Source organism: Ranitomeya imitator, chromosome 7 (genome assembly GCF_032444005.1).
Source record: "Ranitomeya imitator isolate aRanImi1 chromosome 7, aRanImi1.pri, whole genome shotgun sequence".
NCBI lineage: Eukaryota > Metazoa > Chordata > Amphibia > Anura > Dendrobatidae > Ranitomeya > Ranitomeya imitator.
In genome coordinates, this window is record NC_091288.1 from 151,475,516 (window position 1) to 151,498,099 (window position 22,584).

Below are 22,584 nucleotides of genomic sequence, written 5' to 3' on the forward strand. Positions count from 1 at the left end.
TCTGTGTCGTATACTCTGCTGTGGATATAATATGTCTAGAGGAGATTTTCAAACCATTGCATTCTTGTTTTCTTTACATTTTACACAACGTCCCAACTTTTTTGCAATTTCTGATGTACTTTGCACTTCAGTGGATCAGTTAAAAACTAATGAGACATGAATGGCGCACAGAAGATTGATAAAAAGGTCTAGACAATTTACCTATTTCAGTTGTAAAAAACAAATGCAAAATGGATGCCACATGGATGAAAAATGCTACTTTTCCCATGGATGTAAATTTCACACAGATGTGGGAATGGAGCCTAAAACTAGAAAAAGCAGGAGGAAAAGGCAACTAGGTGGGAATCGATCGGAAAGCGGAAGTTTTTGTTGATGAGAACAGATGGAAAGGCTAATTTTTTTCCTGGATAGATCTCCTGGAGGCACAATGAACTAGATGACTCTTTGATGCATTACAGTGAGCACTTACCAATTTATGTAAAACCATGTGATTTTTATGGATTACGCTTTACCTTCTTTACCTTTGGCCATTATGAACTTTGGCATATGTAATGCAGTGGCGTTTCTTTCACAAAAACACAAACCTCACAGTTTCTTTACAGTGATTGAGCACAGGGTGATCTTTGTGAGACTACAAACTTTTGACCTTTACGTCATTGTCAATATGAAAATGCCTCAGTTAAAGGTGATTCACGCAAGAGGTATCAGGTCAAAAATGCTCAATTATCCTCATTATCTCATTTATACTTTGGGCTAAACCCCTTCCCGACATCCACCGTATGGTGAAGAGGACAAGGAGTTCCCACAAAGCACCGTTCATGTACCGTGATGAAGCCAGCCCCGGGGCACAACCAGTGCTAGAAGCGGCACGCGTCAACCTAAGTTGGGAAACTACTGGAGTGGGATATTAACTACTATTAAAAGAGTATGTAATATAGAGCAGACCCCAAAACATGTATATTAGGACTCAGAGGATGGCCTGGAATGTGGTCCTGCTCAGAGAGGAATCTCATGTACTTTATACCTGGCTAGGAAACATAAATGGATTGACTCCTCTCTCCCTGTAATTGGTGAATTTAAGAAAAGGTTACAGGAGATCATTGGAATATACCGTATATAAAAACGTAATGCAATGAATACATTTTAAAGGTTTTGGTGTCCATGGTTGGACCTTCCAGGTATGTCATCAAGAGTATGGTTATCAGAGAGAACATTTCAATCACTCTATGACCTATAATGAGTATCAAAAGTTATAACTTACTGTTTTTAATCTTTGACTGGAAGGTACACGGTTAATATAGTTTAATTCAAATTTATAGAGGTATCCGGGAACTAAATATATATACTGTTTATAGGGTTTGATTGTTTTAACCTCAGAGAATTGGATTACTTGGATGTGGGTATTTGTAACCCCCTTCTTGTGGAACACCTTTGTATGTACCATGTTCCAATTGCAGTTGTAAATGTGGTTATTAACTTTAAAATCTTAATAAAAATTATTTGATTTAAAAAAAAAAAAAAAAAAAAGCAGCAGGTGTCAGCGGTATATTATAGTGGACGCCTTGCTACAACAGTTCTAATGGGTTATAAGCACCGATCGTGGCCTTGTAACCCTGATGATTTACCCCATTAATGCTGAAGTCAATAGTGTCTGCAACATTTAGATTCTTTATGAGTCAATTGGTCCCTAAAACAAAAAATCATGAATTTCGGTAAACAAAAAAAATAAAAATAAAAAAGAATTAGCCGATGTGATTTTAAACTTTCTAACATCCATACAAAATGAAAGGAGGTTTGAACTTGTGATGCAAACGTAAAGTAAACATATGGTAAATGTAGTTTAGTGACTGTTTTCAAGGCATAAAATTTCAAGTTTCAAAATTTTCAGCAAATTTCTAGTTTTCATAAATAAACAAATCGTATCGGCCTAAATTCACCACTAAGAAAGGACAGGTTATGAAAAAAAGATTCAGAATCACTGGGGTCAGAAGCAGAACTGAAAAGATTTTGTCATTTAAAGTGACAAGACAGTGATTAGTATTAGTGACAGCGAATTCCGGATTTTACCTGTACTAGAGATGACTTGATTAAGGCCTAGTGTATTACTAGTTATCCACCAATTGCCGCTTGGCCATTAATCCAGATTGACCGTCCTTTTCTGACACTGATAGAAAAGTGCTGGGTAGCCGATTAAAAAATATTATTATTTGTAACTTACAAGATAGCGCCGGACCCAGGCAGCCACAACAATCTGACTCCGCTTCATCAGTAAGAAATGAGTGCGGCACTTCCATCCCCTGTAGATTTTCTGAATCAGAGTGGCAAGGTCTTCCAGTCGCTCCTTTCTCAATTCTTCGAGTTTAAACAACTAGAGATAACAGCAGACCTTGAGTTATACACTTACCCAAGTACAGTTTAGAAGCTTACTGAGACATTCTGAAATTTGTTTTCTCAAATTTCTATTTCTTTGTAACATTCTCTGCATGTGTGCGATCATTAGGACACACAACAGAATGCAGTATGGAACCAATCCCTTAAAGGAAACCTGTCACCAGAAGAAACACTACTAAACTGCAGATATGGGGTTAATCTGCAAGTCAATAGCATTACTAACCTGCCCGACATTTAGCCAAAAATGAACTTTATTCTGTTCGGTAGTGTTCTGGTTTCAGCCACGGGGGCGGAGCTGGTTTTGTCACCGCCCTGAGTATACAGAACAGAATGACTGCTGTAACCGCACCCTCGACCATGACGGACACTCGCCCTGCACTGGGGCTGGCTGTCATTCAGGGCTGGGGGCTGTACGAGCAGTGCCTTGTGGTCAAAAAGAAAGATTGGCTGATCTTTTAAAGGGTTACACAGTCACAAATTATTTGAGGGGAGGGAGGAGAGCGAATGTGAAAGGTTTCAGACACGTTCCCTATAAGATCGATATAGCACACAGCTTGGAAATAAGCCTACATACCGTTCTTGGATTTCGGATAAAGATTTTTGATCTCCCGAAAGAAAATTCTTCTTTAGATATTTGTAAGTCATTGAGCAATACTTCTACACCCGCTCTAAGAACAAACAGACACGTTTCCCGTTAATGGTTGGTGCATGACAGGGAAGACCTTTACATACAGAATTTGCAGTAGAAGTCAATAAAAATAGCAAGGTAAAGACATACAGCATACATAATATAAGCGCCAAACACGGCCTTTTATGTTCATTATGGGGGAATACTAAGCACAGTATACTTTGATTCTTCAACAAAATAAACTTAATGAAAAATAATTGAAGATCCTCATTCATTTCTTAAGATATTTTTGAAGACTTAGTCAACAGACCATACATTGGATACATGCCAGCCAAACCTCTTGCCTAGAACCTTTTCAAAAGTCAGAAACATTTGATAATGAGGAAATGAAAAACAAACAACCAAATAGCAATAAAAGACTTATTGTTCATCAGATAAGCGGTTGGGTCTCTACCATTCTTCATTGATTTTCCAGCAGTGGAGACTTTCATTCCAACCACGTGAACAATGATCGGCCTCAGCGGTTCATGTGTACGGCACAATATACTGCTGAGGTTACTGACTGGGGATCTCCCTACACCAGTGACATGCCATCTTCCAATAATCCCGCTGAGACCCAAGTCCACAAAGGTACAACTCCTAACAAATGGTTCTTTGGGCACTCCACCACATTCCCTCCTTATTGCCCTTTTTATTCACTATGAAAAAAGGAAAGTAGTCTGTAATGCAAAACCTTATTTCATATGACTGGCTGTAATATGAACAATGAATGCTTGTACATGCTTGTACACTGTGTGCAGAATTATTAGGCAAGTTGTATTTTGATCACATGATACTTTTTATACATGTTGTCCTACTCCAAGCTGTTCAGTCTTGAGAGCCAACTACCAATCACGTAAATCAGGTGATGTGCATCTCTGTAATAAGGAGGGGTGTTGTCTAATAACATCAAACCCCTACATAAAGTGTGCTTAATTATTAGGAAACTTCCTTTCCTTTGGCAAAATGGGTCAAAAGAGAGATTTGACGGGCTCTGAAAAGTCCAAAATTGTTGAGATGTCTTGCAGAGGGATGCAGCAGTCTTGAAATTGCCAAACATTTGAAGCGTAATCACCAAAAATCGTTTCAGGGTTTCATGGCAAATAGTCAACAGGATCGCAAAGAGCGTGTTGGGCAAAAAAGGCGCAAAATAACTGCCCATGAATTGAGGAAAATCAAGCGTGAAGCTGCCAAGATGCCATTTGCCACCAGTTTTGCCATATATCAGAGCTGCAACGTTACTGGAGTAACAAAAAGCACAAGCTGTGCGATACTCAGGGACATGGCCAAGGTAAGGAAGGCTGAAAAACGACCACCTTTGAACAAGAAACATAAGATAAAACGTCAAGACTGGGTCAAGAAATATCTTAAGACTGACTTTTCAAAAGTTTTATGGACTGATTAAATGAGAGTGACTCTTGATGGGCCAGTGGATGGGCCAGAGGCTGGATCAGTTAAGGGCAGAGAGCTCCACTCCGATGCAGACGCCAGCAAGGTGGAGGTGGCGTACTGGTATGGGCTGGTATCATCAAAGATGAACTTGTGGGACCTTTTCGGGTCGAGTATAGAGTGAAGCTCAACTCCCAGACCTACTGCCAGTTTCTGGAAGACAACTTCTTCAAGCAGTGGTACAAGAAGAAGTCGGTATCGTTCAAGAAAAACATAACTTTCATGCAGGACAATGCTCCATCACATGCCTCCAACTACTCCACAGCGTGGCTGGCCAGTAAAGGTCTCAAAGAAAAAAAAAAATAATGACATGGCCCCCTTATTCACCTGATCTGAACCCCATAGAGAACCTATGTGAGATCTACAGTGAGGGAAAACAGTCCACCTCTCGGAACAGTGTCTGGGAGGCTGTGGTGGCTGCTGCACGCAATGTTGATCGTAAACAGATCAAGCAACTGAATCTATGGATGGAGGCTGCTGAGTATCATCATAAAGAAAGGTGGCTATATTGGTCACTAATTTTTTGGGGTTTGGTTTTTGCATGTCAGAAATGTTTATTTCTAAATTTTGTGCAGTAATATTGGTTTACCTGGTGAAAATAAACCAGTGAGATGGGAATATATTTGGTTTTTATTAAGTTGCCTAATAATTCTGCACAGTAATAGTTACCTGCACAAACAGATATCCTCCTAAGATAGCCAAATCTAAAAAAAAAAAAAACACTCCAACATCCAAAAATATTACGCTTTGATATTTATGAGTCTTTTGGGTTGATTGAGAACATAGTTGTTGATCAATAATAAAAATAATCCTCTAAAATACAACTTGCCTAATAATTCTGCACACAGTGTATTATATGGTAATGTATCATTTCCCCTGTGCCTAGGCTAGATGTACAAATCCACTAAATTACATATGTAAATTTTATTTTAATGAACCATGTAAAACATTTCTAGCAGCGATATATACACAACATATATCTGACTGTGCTAACAGAATAAGAATTCAGGCGCCTTAATCATCAAATTGTTCACGCCAGAAAAATCTTGGTTAAGAAACTTTGAAAAGTCGTAACTTCATGCACAAAAATTTTGCAACTTTTGCCAATTTCACACCAGCGAAAATGGACTGAGCTGGAGATGAAGCGGGACAGGGTGTGGTTATGGCCTCCTGACAAATTCATCACAAGTGCCAACGTTTCTTACGTTAGGAGTGTTACTCCACAGACGGGGACTGCAGATACTACCGTACTAACCTGGCTTCAAGGGGTTGATTGAAATATCACTTGGGTAATACTAAAGAGATCCTGAAAACCTGATCTATTGGGAGGTCTTGAGGACTGGAGTTGGGGGAACACTGCAGTAGACTGCCTCCATTAAGGAGGAATTCATGTGATCAACAAACAGGGCCTAATTCATCATTTGCATTTTTTTTTTACTTTGTAGTAGTTGACTGTTTATGCAGCAAATTCATTATAATGCACACACAGTTCACAAATTTTCTGCAGTCAAAAGCTGCCTGTTTAACTACCCGCATTTGTTACTTTTTAGAGCAAAATGTCAAATTTTTTAAAATGTCACAAAATTTGCTTGTGTATATTTAATCACTCTAGGGACAGATTGGAGAATATTTGCAACACATTTTGCAGTTTTTTGAAAGTTGAAGATTATGAATCAGGTGAAAACATTTGGAAACCTTAAACCAGTCTAAATAAATAGACTTAAAGGCACAAATAGTAATATGAATCTGGTGTTTTGCTTCCTTTTTTTTTGCAACAAATAACTCTCAAAAACAGGCACAAATCCAATGACGGATGGTTTTGGCAAGAATTGCTATAGGCCCAATCCATTAAGACCGGCATTGCACACTCAATTAATATAAGGCCTTGCTGGAGTACAAGAGGCACATGCCGCATAATGAATTAGGTGCGTCTGTTGACATTTTTCCTGGAATAAGGCATCGGATTGCAGATATCAAGGTATCACTTTATTCAGCTTCTTATGACCTAAATGCCCATATAGACGGCTTAGGAGGGCTGATCCTACTGACCGATTCCGTTTAGAAACAAAAAAAATGTAAAATAATTCATTTTACGTGGTTGGATAACCCCTTTAAGATAAATCTGATGACCATGACTCCATAGTATAACGGAACATGTCGATTTATTAAGTAAAGAGTGTGAAATGTAGCACAGTCACTGCTTAAAAAATACACCTTGATGCTTAATAAAAACAAAGAAATCATAGCATAATATTGTCAGAATACTCATGTATACCATAGGAGGTGTATAAAATGTGTAAAATCCAGAGCCCCTACTTTCAAACTTACATATTAGATATGTTAAAAGTCTTTACAGCACAGAACAAAACCAACAATTTGGCACAATATCGGACTCTAGGAAATCTTTACAATAAGCAAAAAAAGGAAGAGACATATGGCAAAAAGCTGGAGGAAATCTTGAGACAGCAAAAAGACCAGTAAAAATACATAAAGAAAAAAATGATGCTATGGAGTTCAGCACAAGAGCACATCTCTTTCATGTGGGATAGAGAACTTTGAAAGAGAATTTGCTAAAAATATAATTGTTTTGCCACATGTACTGCAAATGAAAGGTCAGCAACAGAACAGCACTGAAATGCCTGCTCCGCATTAGTTATAAAACGGCAGCCACATGTGAGCTGGGTCTTACTCTGCTCACGCATCTCTCAGTGACTCCTGTACATCTGCTCCAGAAGGCAGCGTCATGGCACTGTACAGTCACAAGTCACCAATAGGTTCACGTTGTAAGAACAGAATAGATACCAAGTGGTATACAGCTTTACTGGACAGTACGCCTCTACATAGCACAATAGACTACATTCATCTGTGAAGAGTCCGCATAAAGCAATCTTTGGGCGGATACTAGGTGCACTGGGCACCATTGACACACCTGTCGTATGTGCCAAAAAAGCAGATATCAGACAAAATGATAAAACTATGTGTGAACAGAGCCTTCTCTATCTGATCTGGAGCTATACTCCATTTTATAACCTAAAGCGATGTGTTCACATTCTCTTTTTCAGCCAGATTCTTTCTGAAAAATTGCATTTTTGCATTCAGACATTACATTCAGGTTATTTTTTGCATTTTCCATTGTATGTACACTTAGCATGGTTTTGGAGACATATGCTGTAGCCTAAAAAGTTCTGAAAAATTATAGAAAAAGTTAAGAGAAAAACTAGGGTTACTTTTCAGAAGCCAAAAGTCAAAAACAAGTGTCAGAGATTTAACTCGACAAAAACGGCGTTCCCCAGAGTTATCATATCAACTGCGATGTTAAAACTACCTGATGTAACAAATTAAGTCTTGAGATTTTTTTATTTTTTTTTTTATTTATCTCAAAATCGCTTTAGATTTTGAAAGCTGTGAAGAGGCAAAAAAGTAACCGGGCCATTCTCCAGGCAGCTTCAGTTTATATACACAGTTGAAAAAAAAAGACCGGGAAAAAGCAACCTAAAAAGAGGCTTCATGAAAGACAGCCAGCATTTTCTTCAAGCAACTCCTGTTTGAGAAGGCTCAGCAAGTACGCCAGCATCTAAAATACACCGTGTACACATGTTCTAAATTTCCCAATACTGTCCAACAACAGTTCCATAGGTTAAAATTGGTACGTTTTCTATCAGGGAAAAATATGGATAGGACATGTTCGAGAGAAACGGATATAGGAATAAGGCCTTAATCTCTTAGCATTCCTTGTCTGCACAAAGCTGGGTCTGTTTCTTTACTTCCTGGGACACCATGTACACCGTGTACTGTACAGTAATAAGTTTTAACACTACAGAATGTATGATTATAACTCAGGTCAGTATACAAAATTACTATATACTTCTAAGAAAAAAATGACAAAGTGTAACTATTACATTAGAAATCTTTTAACATGACAGTAACATGCCAAAAAATTTGGATCTCAGCCTTTAAAGGGAGTTAGTGGACAATAATCCGACAGAATGGAGAAGTACAGTTAGGTCCATATATATTTGGACAGAGACAACATTTTTCTAATTTTGGTTATAGACATTACCACAATGAATTTTAAACAAAACAATTCAGATGCAGTTGAAGATCAGATTTTCAGCTTTCATTTGAGGGTATCCACATTAAAATTGGATGAAGGGTTTAGGAGTTTCAGCTCCTTTTGTGCCACCCTGTTTTTAAAAGGGACCAAAAGTAATAGGACAGATTCAATAATTTCAAATAAAATGTTCATTTTTAGTACTTGGCTGAAAACCCTTTGTTGGCAATGACTGCCTGAAGTCTTGAACTCATGGACATCACCAGACGCTGTGTTTCCTCCTTTTTGATGCTCTGCCAGGCCTTCACTGCGGTGGTTTTCAGTTGCTGTTTGTTTGTGGGCCTTTCTGTTTGAAGTTTAGTCTTTAGCAAGTGAAATGCATGCTCAATTGGGTTGAGATCAGGTGACTGACTGGGCCATTCAGGAATATTCCACTTATTTGCATTAATAAACTCCTGGGTTGCTTTGGCTTTATGTTTTGGGTCATTGTCCATCTGTAGTATGAAACGACGACCAGTTTTGCTGCATTTGGCTGGATCTGAGCACACAGTATGGCTCTGAATACCTCAGAATTCATTCGGCTGCTTCTGTCCTGTGTCACATCATCAATAAATACTAGTGACCCAGTGCCACTGGCAGCCATGCATGCCCAAGCCATCACACTGCCTCCACTGTGTTTTACAGATGATGAGGTATGCTTTGGATCATCAGCTGTACCACGCCTTCGCCATACTTTTCTCTTTCCATCTTTCTGGTAGAGGTTGATCTTGGTTTCATCTGTCCAAAGAATGTTCTTCCAGAACTGTGCTGGCTTTTTTAGATGTTTTTTTTTAGCAAAGTCCAGTCTAGCCTTTTTATTCTTGATGCTTATGAGTTGCTTGCACCGTGCAGTGAAGATTTGGATATTGATACGCCGACCTCCTGGAGAGTGTTGTTCACTTGGTTGGCTGTTGTGAAGGGGTTTCTCTTCACCATGGAGATTATTCTGCGATCATCCACCACTGTTGTCTTCCGTGGGCGCCCAGGTCTTTTTGCATTGATGAGTTCACCAGTGCTTTCTTTTTTTCTCAGGACGTACCAAACTGTAGATTTTGCCACTCCAAATATTGTAGCAATTTCTCAGATGGTTTTTTTCTGTTTTCGCAGCTTTAGGATGGCTTGTTTCACCTGCATGGAGAGCTCCTTTGACCGCACGTTTACTTCAAAGCAAAACCGTCCAAACGCAAGCACCACACCTCTAATCAACTCCAGGCCTTTTATCTGCCTAATTGAGAATGACATAACGAAGGGATTGCTCACACCTGTCAGTGAAATAGCCTTGGAGTCAATTGTCCAACTACTTTTGGTCCCTTTAAAAACAGGGTGACATGTTAAGGAGCTGAAACTCCTAAACCCTTCATCCAATTTTAATGCGGATACCCTCAAATGAAAGCTGAAAGTCTGAACTTCAACTGCATCTGAATTGTTTTGTTTAAAATTCATTGTGGTAATGTCTATAACCAAAATTAGAAAAATGTTGTCTCTGTCCAAATATATATGGACCTAACTGTATATCTCAGTATGGTGAGTAAGGCAGTGGTTTATTTCAAGTATGTAACTTCTTCTTCAGGAAAAACCACATGTTTTGACCTGGGAAGGGGTCCATGTGATTAGAGCCTTCTCATAGTTACATGGATTTAAAAAAGACCTTGGCCCATCCTTTCTCAATACTTAAAACCACAGAAGAGCATGCTGAGCAGTGTGCCCCTTGCATGGCTGGCCTTAGCTATGTGCGATTGGAGCAGTCGCACAAGGCACCAGTTGTCAGGCTACATTGGAAACCACAGGGAGTCATGTGCGAAGTGCTCTGCGCGGCTCTCCACACTGCTCCCGGAGCAGAGAGCCATCAGATCCCTGCTCCACTGTTTAGCTTGCACAGAGGCTGAAGGACCTGATCATGTTACTCAGCTGGAGAAAGTGCTTATCTGAAGGCTGATGTGCAAAGACAAGGCGTAGGTGGGCTGGTTTAAAAGGGAATGTGTACGGATTTTTAGTTATGCATTAAGAATGTTTGTCCTGTTTGAGGCCATGTGCACACGTTCAGGTTTTTTAAAACGCTATAAAAACTCATTAAAAACGCATACATTATGCATTCTATCATTTAGAATGCATTCTGCATGTTTTGTGCACATGGATGCATTTTTTTCCGTGAAAAAAACGCATTGCGGTAAAAAATGAGCATGTTCATTATTTTTGCGGATTTTCTGCGTTTTTCCAGCAATTCTATGCATTTGGGAAATAACGCACAAAAAATGCACCAAAAACGTGTCAAAAACACATGAAATTCGCGGTAAAATCGCGGTAAAAACGCATGCGGATTTCTGGCAGAAATGTCTTGTTTTTGTCAGGAAAATTTCTGCAAAAAATCCTGACGTGTGCACATACCCTGAACATTTGTATTATTTAGTAGATTTTTTTGCAGCCACTGTGGGCTGCCATTTTTATTTGATAGTGTGTAAGTGTCTTGTCTGAGCACAACATTTATACACGGCAGCTGTGGCTACCTCCAGCTGTGAACTGGGCAAGCCCTCGGAGCTGTCCAGTTCTCAGCTGTGTGGGGCACCAGGCACCATTTTGATGTAGTCCAGAGGTCGGAGTTACAAACTCCCCCTGTCACTACTCCCAGTGAACAGCCCGAGTGGTGACAGGTGGCATCTGGGATGTGCAGAGTGGTTGGCAGGTCAGCACATAACATTGTACTACTGTCAGGCTATGGGCTGTTCTCACCACTAGAAGAAGTCACCGCCGCAGGACTCATCTGAGTGGTGAGAGCTAGAACTTTTATTTCTGGACGCCGCAATACTAGATATGTGTACTCTTTTTTTCTTTATTGATTTTTTTTAATAATACTTGTATTTTTTTTTTCTTTTTTACAAAGTCCCATAGAAGGACTATCTTTTCGTTCTCGGATCACTGGTATAATGTATAACAATGCCGCAGTACTGCAATCCATTATACCGGTCAGTGCTACACTGACAGAAGCCTCTTAGACCATGCTCCTGATGATCTCAGGTTGCCATGGCAATGATCAGGCCCTCACGATGGCGCTGTGGGGGGCGCTGGTCAGATGGGAGAGTGAGCCCCTTCTGTCCCCCAGCCTTCTAAATGCTGCAATCAATATTGATTGTGGCATTTGGGGGTTAAAATGCCCAGGAGTGGTGCACAATGGTCATGATGTACCCTTATATCAAAGGTTGGGAACTCCTTTCCAACTATGACGTATGGGTATGTCAAAGGTCATGAAGGGGCTAAACCCATTAACTACATAAACTACTTATGATGTCATGACATTTTCGTCATAGGTCAATAAGGAATGTATGAAGCCTGTTCAGGAGCTCATACCAGGCAGGTAACCAGGCTGAAACAGAATAACAGCACTTTCTCTGATCACCACAGTTTAACTATTTTAAAATGCTGCTGTAAATCCCTCCAGCCTCCTCAAAAATGGATGTCAACCTTTTTTTTTCTCTTCTTACAAAGATCTGAATTTTTTTCACTACTAAATGTATAGTAAAAATTGGACAATAGAATATGGCATTGATGTGATCGTACTGACATGGAGAATCAGGTCATTTTTACCACCCAATAAATGCAAAGACTACAATGCAGAACACACAAAATAAGCCCTCATATATTTGTGTAAGACAGAAAATAAAAAAGGTTCTGGGTCTTAGAACAAGGGGAGGAAAAACTAAAGAGCAAACCAGACCATTCCCAGGTGAATAATGAGTTCTGGAAGTCTTCCGATAGGCCAACACCGTACTGATCACAAGCAGCAGCTTACACAGTGCTGAAGAATATCTGCGGATCACATAGTCCTGTGATTGCTTCCAATGACAGAATTCCTTATTATGCTCCTATACAGCGAGTATAAAGCCTTCAGTCAGCCGCACTAGTTCCTGCCATTGGGAATAATGTCAATAAGGTCTCAATAAATGCACCTAATTCACAGAGTACAGGAGATAAGTCACTGACAAATGACAGCAGGGATTACAAGGACTGACAGTGTTAAACGCCTCAGCCAGACAGAACAAATTACTCACATCTGACATTCTGCACCTTGGAACAAGCAAAAACACGTCAACTGGTAGAAGACATTACACAGGAATGTGAAACTCGACATTATGTCAAGGAAATAAACTGATGTCATTACTCCCACCGCAAGGTATCAGGCATTTTCTCTTAGGTCTGCAAGAAGCACAAATCTGGAGCAAATCAGGAAAAATGGATCAAACTTATAAGGAAAAATACTCAAGGCAAAATTAGGATTGGATCTCATTTTATAAAAATAAATGTTTTAAAGGGAACCTGTCGCCAGTTTTGGCTGATGTGAGATACAGCCATCACCTTTTAGGGCTGATCTACAGTATTGTATAATGCTGTATATCTGCCCCCAACCTGACCTATAAGAGAAGAAATATAGCTTTTATTATACTCCCCTGCGGGGCGGTCCAGTCCGAGGGGTGTCGCTCTTCTGGGTCCGGCGCCTCCCTTCTTCTTGCGATGTCACCCTCCTGCTTGCTTTGTGTGGATGTCGCGTCTCTTCAGCATCGCTCTCCAGCCCAGGCGTACTTATCAGCCCTGTTGAGGGCAGAGCAAAGTACTGCAGTGAACAGGTGCCGAGAAAGATCAAAGAGCCCCAGCGCATGCGCACTGCAGTACTTTACTCTTCCCTCGACAGGGCAGATGCAGTGCCTTGCGAAAGTATTCGGCTCCTTGGAACTTTTCAACCTTTTCCCACATATCATGCTTCAAACAAAGATACCAAATGTAAATTTTTGTTGAAAACAAACAAGTGGAACACAATTGTGAAGATGAACGAAATTTATTGCTTAGATTTAATTTTTGTGGAAATTCAAAAACTGAAAAGTGGGGCGTGCAATATTATTCGGCCCTTTTACTTTCAGTGCAGCAAACTCACTCCAGAAGTTCATTGTGGATCTCTGAATGATCCAATGTTGTCTTAAATGCCTAATGATGATAAATATAATCCACCTGTGTGTAATCAAGTCTCCGTATAAATTAACCTGCTCTGTGATGGTCTTCATGATGCTCTCTGTGTTCAAACAAAACCCTGAGACTAAGGAACACAACAGGCAGGTCTGTGATACTGTTGAGGAGAAGTTTAAAGACTGATTTGGATACAAAATGATTTCCAAAACTTTAAACATCCCAAGGAGCACTGTGCAATCGATCATATTGAAATGGAAGGAGTATCATACCACTGCAAATCTACCAAGACCCGGTCGTCCCTCTAAACTTTCGTCTCAAACACGGATGATCACTCTGGATGAACTGCAGAGATCTACAGCTAAGGTGGGACAGTCTGTCCATAGGACAACAATCAGTCATACACTGCACAAATCTGGCCTTTATGGAAGAGTGGCAAGAAGAAAGCCATTTCTGAAAATATCCATAAAAAGTGTTGTTTAAAGTGTGCAACAAGCCACCAGGGAGACACCAAACATGTGGAAGAAGGTGCTCTGGTCAGATGAAACCAAAACCAAACTTTTTGGCAACAATGCCAAACGATATGTTTGGCATAAAGGCAACACAGCTCATCACCCTGAACACACCATCCCCCCTGTCAAACATGGTGGTGGCAGCTTCATGGTTTGGGCCTGATTATCTTCAGCAGGGACAGGGAAGATGGTTAAAATTTATGGGAAGATGGATGGAGCCAAATAATGGACCATTCTTGAAGAAAACCTGTTTGAGTCTGCAAAAGACCTGAGACTGGGACGGAGATTTGTCTTCCAACAAGACAATGATCCCAAACATAAAGCAAAATCTACAATGGAATGGTTCACAAATAAACGTATCCAGGTGTTAGAATGGCCAAGTCAAAGTCCAGACCTCAATCCAATCGAGAATCTGTGGAAAGAGCTGAAAACTGCTGTACACAAATGATCTCTATCAAACCTCACTGAGCTCGAGCTGTTTGCCAAGGAAGAATGAGCAAGAATTTCAGTCTCTCGATGTACAAAACTGATAGAGACATACCCCACTTTTCAGTTTTTGAATTTCCACAAAAATTTTAAATAAGCAATAAATTTTGTTCAACTTCACAATTGTGTTCCACTTGTTGTTGATTCTTCACTAAAAATTTACATTCGGTATCTTTATGTTTGAAGCATGATATGTGGGAAAAGGTTGAAAAGTTCCAGGGAGCCGAATACTTTCGCAAGGCACTAAGTACGCCTGCGCAGGAGCACGATGCTGGGGAGCCGGTGTGGATGACGAAAGGACGCGTCATCCACACAAAGCAAGCAGGACATCGGGGGATCGTAAGAAGATGGGAGGTGCCCGACCAAGTGACACCCATCGGACCGGGCCACCCCGCAGGCGAGCATAATAAAGAATGCTATATATCAGCCCTGAAAGGTGATGGCTGTATCCCTTATCAGCCAAACCTGCTGACAGGTTCCCTTTAAGTCTCCTGTAACTGTTGATTATATTCTCTGATCTCCGCACAAACATGGCAGCGTTGGGCTCTGTTCACATGTCTGGTTCACATGTTATTTCCATGATAATAATCACATGTAGGAGACTACGGTATGGCTGCTGTGGATATAAAATGTTCAGTCATTTCAACAAACTTTTACTTATTAGATTGCAAATATAGTTACTATAAAAATGTATATTCTACTCATGACCAAAAACCATTCTCTAAATTTATGGCCACCAAGTGTCTCTTCTGTGCACCGTGCACTGCCTGTTGTCAACACTGATCCACAACCAGTTACAGACAAGCAGCAGCTGAGCAGGATGGGTTACATGGGTGAGGGTCCTTACAGGTCTGATGGTGTTGCACAAGCCTCAGTACAACATGGCAGGAAAGGTGCTGGACTCCTCAGTCATTCATTTGGTAAGTATGACTGCTAATCTGCTCTGCCAGCAGTGAAATTCTAAGCTTCTCTCCTCCTCCCAGAGGTCGCTTCTCACTTTTATTCCACTTGTCTCCTTGCTTGTTAAACTAATGGACATTATGGGCATTACAGGATCCTCGACACTCCACAATGTACAGTGAGTCGCTGATAACCACGGCTGTACCATATATAAGGCACTATGTGACATTATGGGCATTACATGATCCACGACACTCCACAATGTACAGTGAGTCGCTGATAACCACAGCTGTACCATATATAAGGCACTATGTGACATTATGGGCATTACATGATCCACGACACTCCACAATGTACAGTGAGTCGCTGATAACCACAGCTGTACCATATATAAGGCACTATGTGACATTATGGGCATTACAGGATCCACGACACTCCACAATGTACAGTGAGTCGCTGATAACCGCGGCTGTACCATATATAAGGCACTATGTGACATTATGGGCATTACATGATCCACGACACTCCACAATGTACAGTGAGTCGCTGATAACCATGGCTGTACCATATATAAGGCACTATGTGACATTATGGGCATTACAGGATCCACAACACTACACAATGTACAGTGAGTCGCTGATAACCGCGGCTGTACCATATATGAGGCACTATGTGACATTATGGGCATTACATGATCTACGACACTCCACAATGTACAGTGAGTCGCTGATAACCACAGCTGTACCATATATAAGGCACTATGTGACATTATGGGCATTACATGATCCACGACACTCCACAATGTACAGTGAGTCGCTGATAACCACAGCTGTACCATATATAAGGCACTATGTGACATTATGGGCATTACAGGATCCACGACACTCCACAATGTACAGTGAGTCGCTGATAACCGCGGCTGTACCATATATAAGGCACTATGTGACATTATGGGCATTACATGATCCACGACACTCCACAATGTACAGTGAGTCGCTGATAACCACGGCTGTACCATATATGAGGCACTATGTGACATTATGGGCATTACATGATCCACGACACTCCACAATGTACAGTGAGTCGCTGATAACCGCGGCTGTACCATATATGAGGCACTATGTGACATTATGGGCATTACATGATCCACGACACTCCACAATGTACAGTGAGTTGCTGATAACCACAGCTGTACCATATATAAGGCACTATGTGACATTATGGGCATTACATGATCCACGACACTCCACAATGTACAGTGAGTCGCTGATAACCACAGCTGTACCATATATAAAGCACTATGTGACATTATGGGCATTACAGGATCCACGACACTCCACAATGTACAGTGAGTCGCTGATAACCACAGCTGTACCATATATAAGGCACTATGTGACATTATGGGCATTACATGATCCACGACACTCCACAATGTACAGTGAGTTGCTGATAACCACAGCTGTACCATATATAAGGCACTATGTGACATTATGGGCATTACATGATCCACGACACTCCACAATGTATAGTGAGTCGCTGATAACCACAGCTGTACCATATATAAAGCACTATGTGACATTATGGGCATTACAGGATCCACGACACTCCACAATGTACAGTGAGTCGCTGATAACCACAGCTGTACCATATATAAGGCACTATGTGACATTATGGGCATTACAGGATCCACGACACTCCACAATGTACAGTGAGTCGCTGATAACCGCGGCTGTACCATATATGAGGCACTATGTGACATTATGGGCATTATGTGACATTATGGGCATTACAGGATCCACGACACTCCACAATGTACAGTGAGTCGCTGATAACCACAGCTGTACCATATATAAGGCACTATGTGACATTATGGTCATTACAGGTTCCTCGACACTCCACAATGTACAGTGAGTCGCTGATAACCACAGCTGTACCATATATAAGGCACTATGTGACATTATGGGCATTACAGGATCCTCGACACTCCACAATGTACAGTGAGTCGCTGATAACCACGGCTGTACCATATATACAGCACTATGTGACATTATGGGCATTACATGATCCACGACACTCCACAATGTACAGTGAGTCGCTGATAACCACAGCTGTACCATATATAAGGCACTATGTGACATTATGGGCATTACAGGAGCCTCGACACTCCACAATGTACAGTGAGACGCTGATAACCACGGCTGTACCATATATAAGGCACTATGTGACATTATGGGCATTACAGGAACCTCGACACTCCACAAGGTACAGTAAATACGGACTGTGGGACATGCTCACCTCTCCGGCCCTCTCCAGTGGGGCCACGTCTGTTTACACAACATCTTGTATCTTTCCAAACAAGGTTCGTACGGCTGCCTGAAGGCGTAGCCGGCCCGTCTCACCCTGACGTTTTCCAGCAGGCCAAGGTAACTCACTTGATGACGCACCAGGGCATCATTGAATATATGGGCAGCTTTCTTGTCATTTGGCTTGATGCACCTGAAAGTATCCAAAAAAACAATTAAGAGTTTTAACTGAATTAAGTCCAATAAAGAAGGAATGACCATATTATGGTATGTGCCAGGGCCAGCACCAGCACCCGGCGCACCTGGGCAAGTGCCGGGGCCCTGAGCAGGCAGGGGGACACACTCGCCCTTGGTGATACGGGCGCATATGGGTTGGCCCTATGCCAGTGTCCACGAGTGGGCGCCCGCCGATTGCTCAGGGCTTTAACAGTTGCGATACTTGCGTCTCCACATTCCTCCGCTAGGGCGTCTTCCGTGTCCTCTGACTGACAGGTCAGAGGGTGCAATGACGTGACTAGTGTGCATCCTCTGCCTAAATAGTTAGTGCAGAAAGCCGGAAGACAGCAACACTGATGAGTCCGGAGAAGAGCAGTGGCCAGCGAGGAGAGGTGGGACCATCATAAGGTGCCCATCATACACTGGAGCATCATCTATAGGGCCCATTATACAGCTCTGGCAAAAATTAAGAGACCACTGCAAAATGTTCAGTGTGTATGATTTTTCTCTTTATAGGTATATTTTTGAGTAAAATGTAAATTGTTCTTTTATTCTATAAATTACTGACATGTCTCCGAATTTGCAAGCACTAAAGTTTGTATTTATTTTCTGAAAATTAGAAATGGTCAAAATAACAAAAAAATGCATTGCTTGCAGACCTCAAATAATGCAAAAAAACAAGTTCATAATCATTTAGAAATAACAATAATAATGTTTTAACTCAGGAAGAGTTCAGAAATCATTTTGAGAAATAACCATGATTTTTAATCACAGCTTTCATGTGTCTTGACATGCTTTCCACCAGTCTTTCACACTGCGTCTGGGTGACCTTATGACACTCCTGGTACAAAAATGTAATTTTATATGGAGCATTATATGGGGCCCATCATATACTGGGGCCCATCCTATACTGCATCATATGTGGGGTCCATTATATATGGAGCTTTATATGGGCCCATCATACACTGGAGCATCATATATGGGGTCCATCATATACTGCATGGAGCATCTCCATTATATATGAAGTCCATTCTGTTTGGTGCAATATATGGGGCCTATCATACACTAGAACATTCTATGGGGCCCATCATATACTGTATGGGGCAGTATAAGGGGCCTGTTCTGTATAGAGCATTATATGGGGCCCATCATATACTGGAACATTATATATAGCCCATTCTGTATGGAGCATTATATGGGGCCAACCATATACTGTATGGAACATTATATGGGGCTCATACTGTATGGAGCAATATATGGGGCTCATAATACTGTATGGAACATTATATTGGGTCATTATACTGTATGGATCATTATATGGTGCTCATACTGTATGCAGGACTATATGGGCCCATTATATACTGTATGGAGCAATATATCGGGCTCATATTGTATGGAGAATTATATGGGGTCATTATACTGTATGGAGCAATATATGGGGCACATTATACTGTATGAAGCATTATATGGGGCTCATACTATGTGAAGCTTTATATGGGGCTCATACTGTATGGGGCTCATACTGTATGGAGCATGATATGGGACTCATTCTGTATGAAGCAATATATGGGGCTCATACTGTATGGAGCAATATATGGGGCTCACACTGTATGAAGCATTATATGGAGTCATTATACTGTATGGGTCATTATACGGGGCTCATACTGTATGGAGCATTATATGGGGCTCATTCTGTATTGAGCAATATATGTGGCTCATTCTGTATGGAGCAATATATGGGGCTCATACTGTATGGTGCATTATATGGGGCTCATTCTGTATTGAGCAATACATCGGGATCATACCGTATGATGCATTATATGGGGCTCATACTGTATGGAGCATTATATGGGGTCATGATACTGTATGGAGCATTATATGGGGTCATGATACTGTATGGAGCATTATATGGGGTCATGATACTGTATGGAGCATTATATGGTTCTCATACTGTATGGAACAGTATATGGGGCTCACACTTTATGAAGCATTATATGGGGCTCATACTGTGTGGAGCAATATATGGGGCTCATTACACTGTATGGAGGACTATATGGGCCCATGATATACTGTATGGAGCAATATATGGGACTCACACTGTATGAAGCATTATATGGGGCTCATGCTGTGCGGAGCATTATATGTGGCTCATTCTGTATGGAGCAATATATGGGGCTCATTCTGTATTGAGCAATACATCTGTATGGACCTCTGCGGATTTTTCCACAGCGGATTTTAGAAATCCGCAGGTAAAAGGTATATATATATATATATATATATATATATATATATATATATATATATATATATATATATATATATATATATATATATATATATATATATCTTTCCTTTTCGCCACTTCACATCTTTGGAAGCCTGACACATGAACAGACATATGCACTGCAAGCTATTGTGACATTGCTGGGCATATATGCATTCATTTTTATGCTTTTTTTTACAGGCTACAGACAAAACCTGCCTGAGAAAAAAAAAAGATGCTGTTTGCACACAGACTTAGGAGTATGGAACATGTCTACATTTAATCCATAAAACTTTTCATAAAATTGGGACAGAACTGCAGCCTTTACCTGATATAATTGGGGTTCTTTGTAAGCAAGTTCTTCATCAGAGTGGACACTGAAGCCTTAAATTGGGAGCCAGCAGTTGGTGGCCTCTTGAGATTTATCTTGGCTGGGTTGCCTTCTGGGAACATATCTTTGATAAGTGCATGGTTTGCCTTCCACATTGCTTGAGAAAGGTCTCGATAGAGCAAGTCATTGTTCTTATCAACAAACCCTTCCACTTGGTACATGACCTGGAAAATAAATATACATGTCCAATTCTTCTCAATAAAAAAAGAAACAAACAAACTGGATAATGTGTGTTTAGGCCTCCTTCTACAGATTTGGACCTTTTTTCCCCTATCTGCAGCGTGTGTGCAGAGGAGGCTGTCAGTGAATGAGTCGGGGAGCCGCACACTGATTGTATAGTGAGCAGTCACCGTCACTGCTCCGTGCCTCAATGAGTGGAAGCGAGAGCCTACAGGGAGAATAAAGCTTCATTTTCTCCCTGTAGCTGCTCTCCTACTAAACCAGCGGAGCAACATTAAAACTCCACCTGCAAGTAAAATCGTTTATTATTTTGAAGCCATTTTTAAATAATTGAGACCTTTTCAATTAACTTTTCTCTTGTACAGGATACACCTGCACTGAAGTAAGCAACAAAGTTTCCAGTTTATTTCCTTCTTGATTAGTAGTGACATCTTAAGTCATCCATCAGCTGCCCTACGTGATATAGTCGTCTAAATATTTTATAAGAACATAGGTAATTGTTCTCCGCGGTACCTTGCCAGCATAATGCTGAATCCTGAAGCAGCTGTGCGGCAGAGAGGTGTCATTCAGAAAACGAGATGACTTGCTCATTCGGCTCTCAAAATGCTGATGAGTGGCACAAATCTGATTCAGCTTCTCCAAGAATGTCTCGTCAGTAACTGTGCCTGGTCGTAAGCACTCTTCATCCAACATGGCCAGGATCCCATTCTGGTTCTAAAGTTTTATGAGTGATTACAATGAGCAAATACCAGATTTAGCATTAAATTTCAAAACGCAAAATGCAACATTTTATATCCACTGGAAGGAGAAGAGGATTTTGTTTGATGGCCATTTATAGTGTGACACTTGTAGTGTCTTCCATGTGCATAGGACTAAATATTTTTCTTCAACAATTGTGTGAAAATAAACCTCTTAAAAAACAGTTGTCCCTGTATTGACATAATCTTATAAAATGTGCCCCTGCTATGCTATGTGCAGTGTCTGACCATGCAAAACTGCTCCAATTCATGGTTAGCACATAACGGCATCTGGCCAGGGGGGAGCATAGGTCAATAAGTGAGAATACAGAAAAAAACAGTAAGCGTTCACAGCTGCTGCTTTTGAAGAGAACAAATTTCCCTGCCTGGGGTTACACAGGAGTGAGAGTTTCTGCCGTGTCTCCAGTCCCCTGAGCACATCATAAATCAAGTCAGTGAGGTAGGAGCTCTAGTAGCTGTTGAGCTTATATGTCACCGACTTGGTTTATGTTGCACTCATGCAACTGGTGATGTGGCAGAAACACTCACTCCTGTGATAAACTAGGCAGGGAAATGTGTAACTTCAGAAAGCAGTAGCTGTGAGCCCCTTCTGTTTTGTCTGTATACTCACTTATCACAAGTGACGTATACCACAGCCCCTGGCCAGAAGAGGAAGTATGTGCCGAACATGTAGTAGAGAACATACGGCCATTACACAGTATCTAGCAGGGGCAAGGGAACATTTTTACACATTCAATTGTAGAACTTATTTCAAGATCTAATGAAAAGTACTTTGTTTGTAGGAAAACCCCTTCAACACAAGTTGCAACTGAATCTGTTGGACATGGGTTGCGTAACAGTTGCTGTGAGGACTGCCAAGTGACAGAAGCCCATGTGATATGGACTTTTTAGTGTATTTATCCTTTTTTCTTTTTTTTACAAAAGCAGTAAAACAGAAAGCAAGAATAGGGATAAAGAAATTATGCTATTAAAAAAAGTTTAAAATGCTTCCCAGTGGGGGCCAGCAATTGCTTACAACTTTTTATCTC

At 40.8% G+C, this 22,584-nt stretch overlaps 1 protein-coding gene across 4 annotated transcripts in view; it reads right to left on the minus strand.

Annotated features, from left to right (window-relative positions):
* The window catches only part of MYO1B (myosin IB), a 274,243-nt gene that overhangs the window by 46,071 nt on the left and 205,588 nt on the right, over window positions 1-22,584 (minus strand). For all 4 annotated transcript variants that reach the window (XM_069733898.1, XM_069733902.1, XM_069733899.1 and 1 more), the window contains exons 16-20: window positions 21,312-21,512; window positions 20,556-20,782; window positions 17,741-17,941; window positions 2,966-3,059; window positions 2,219-2,368 (exon numbers count right to left, since the gene is read on the minus strand). In XM_069733898.1, the coding sequence (XP_069589999.1) occupies window positions 2,219-2,368; window positions 2,966-3,059; window positions 17,741-17,941; window positions 20,556-20,782; window positions 21,312-21,512 (873 nt within the window). The remainder of the gene's footprint in view (window positions 1-2,218; window positions 2,369-2,965; window positions 3,060-17,740; window positions 17,942-20,555; window positions 20,783-21,311; window positions 21,513-22,584) is intronic.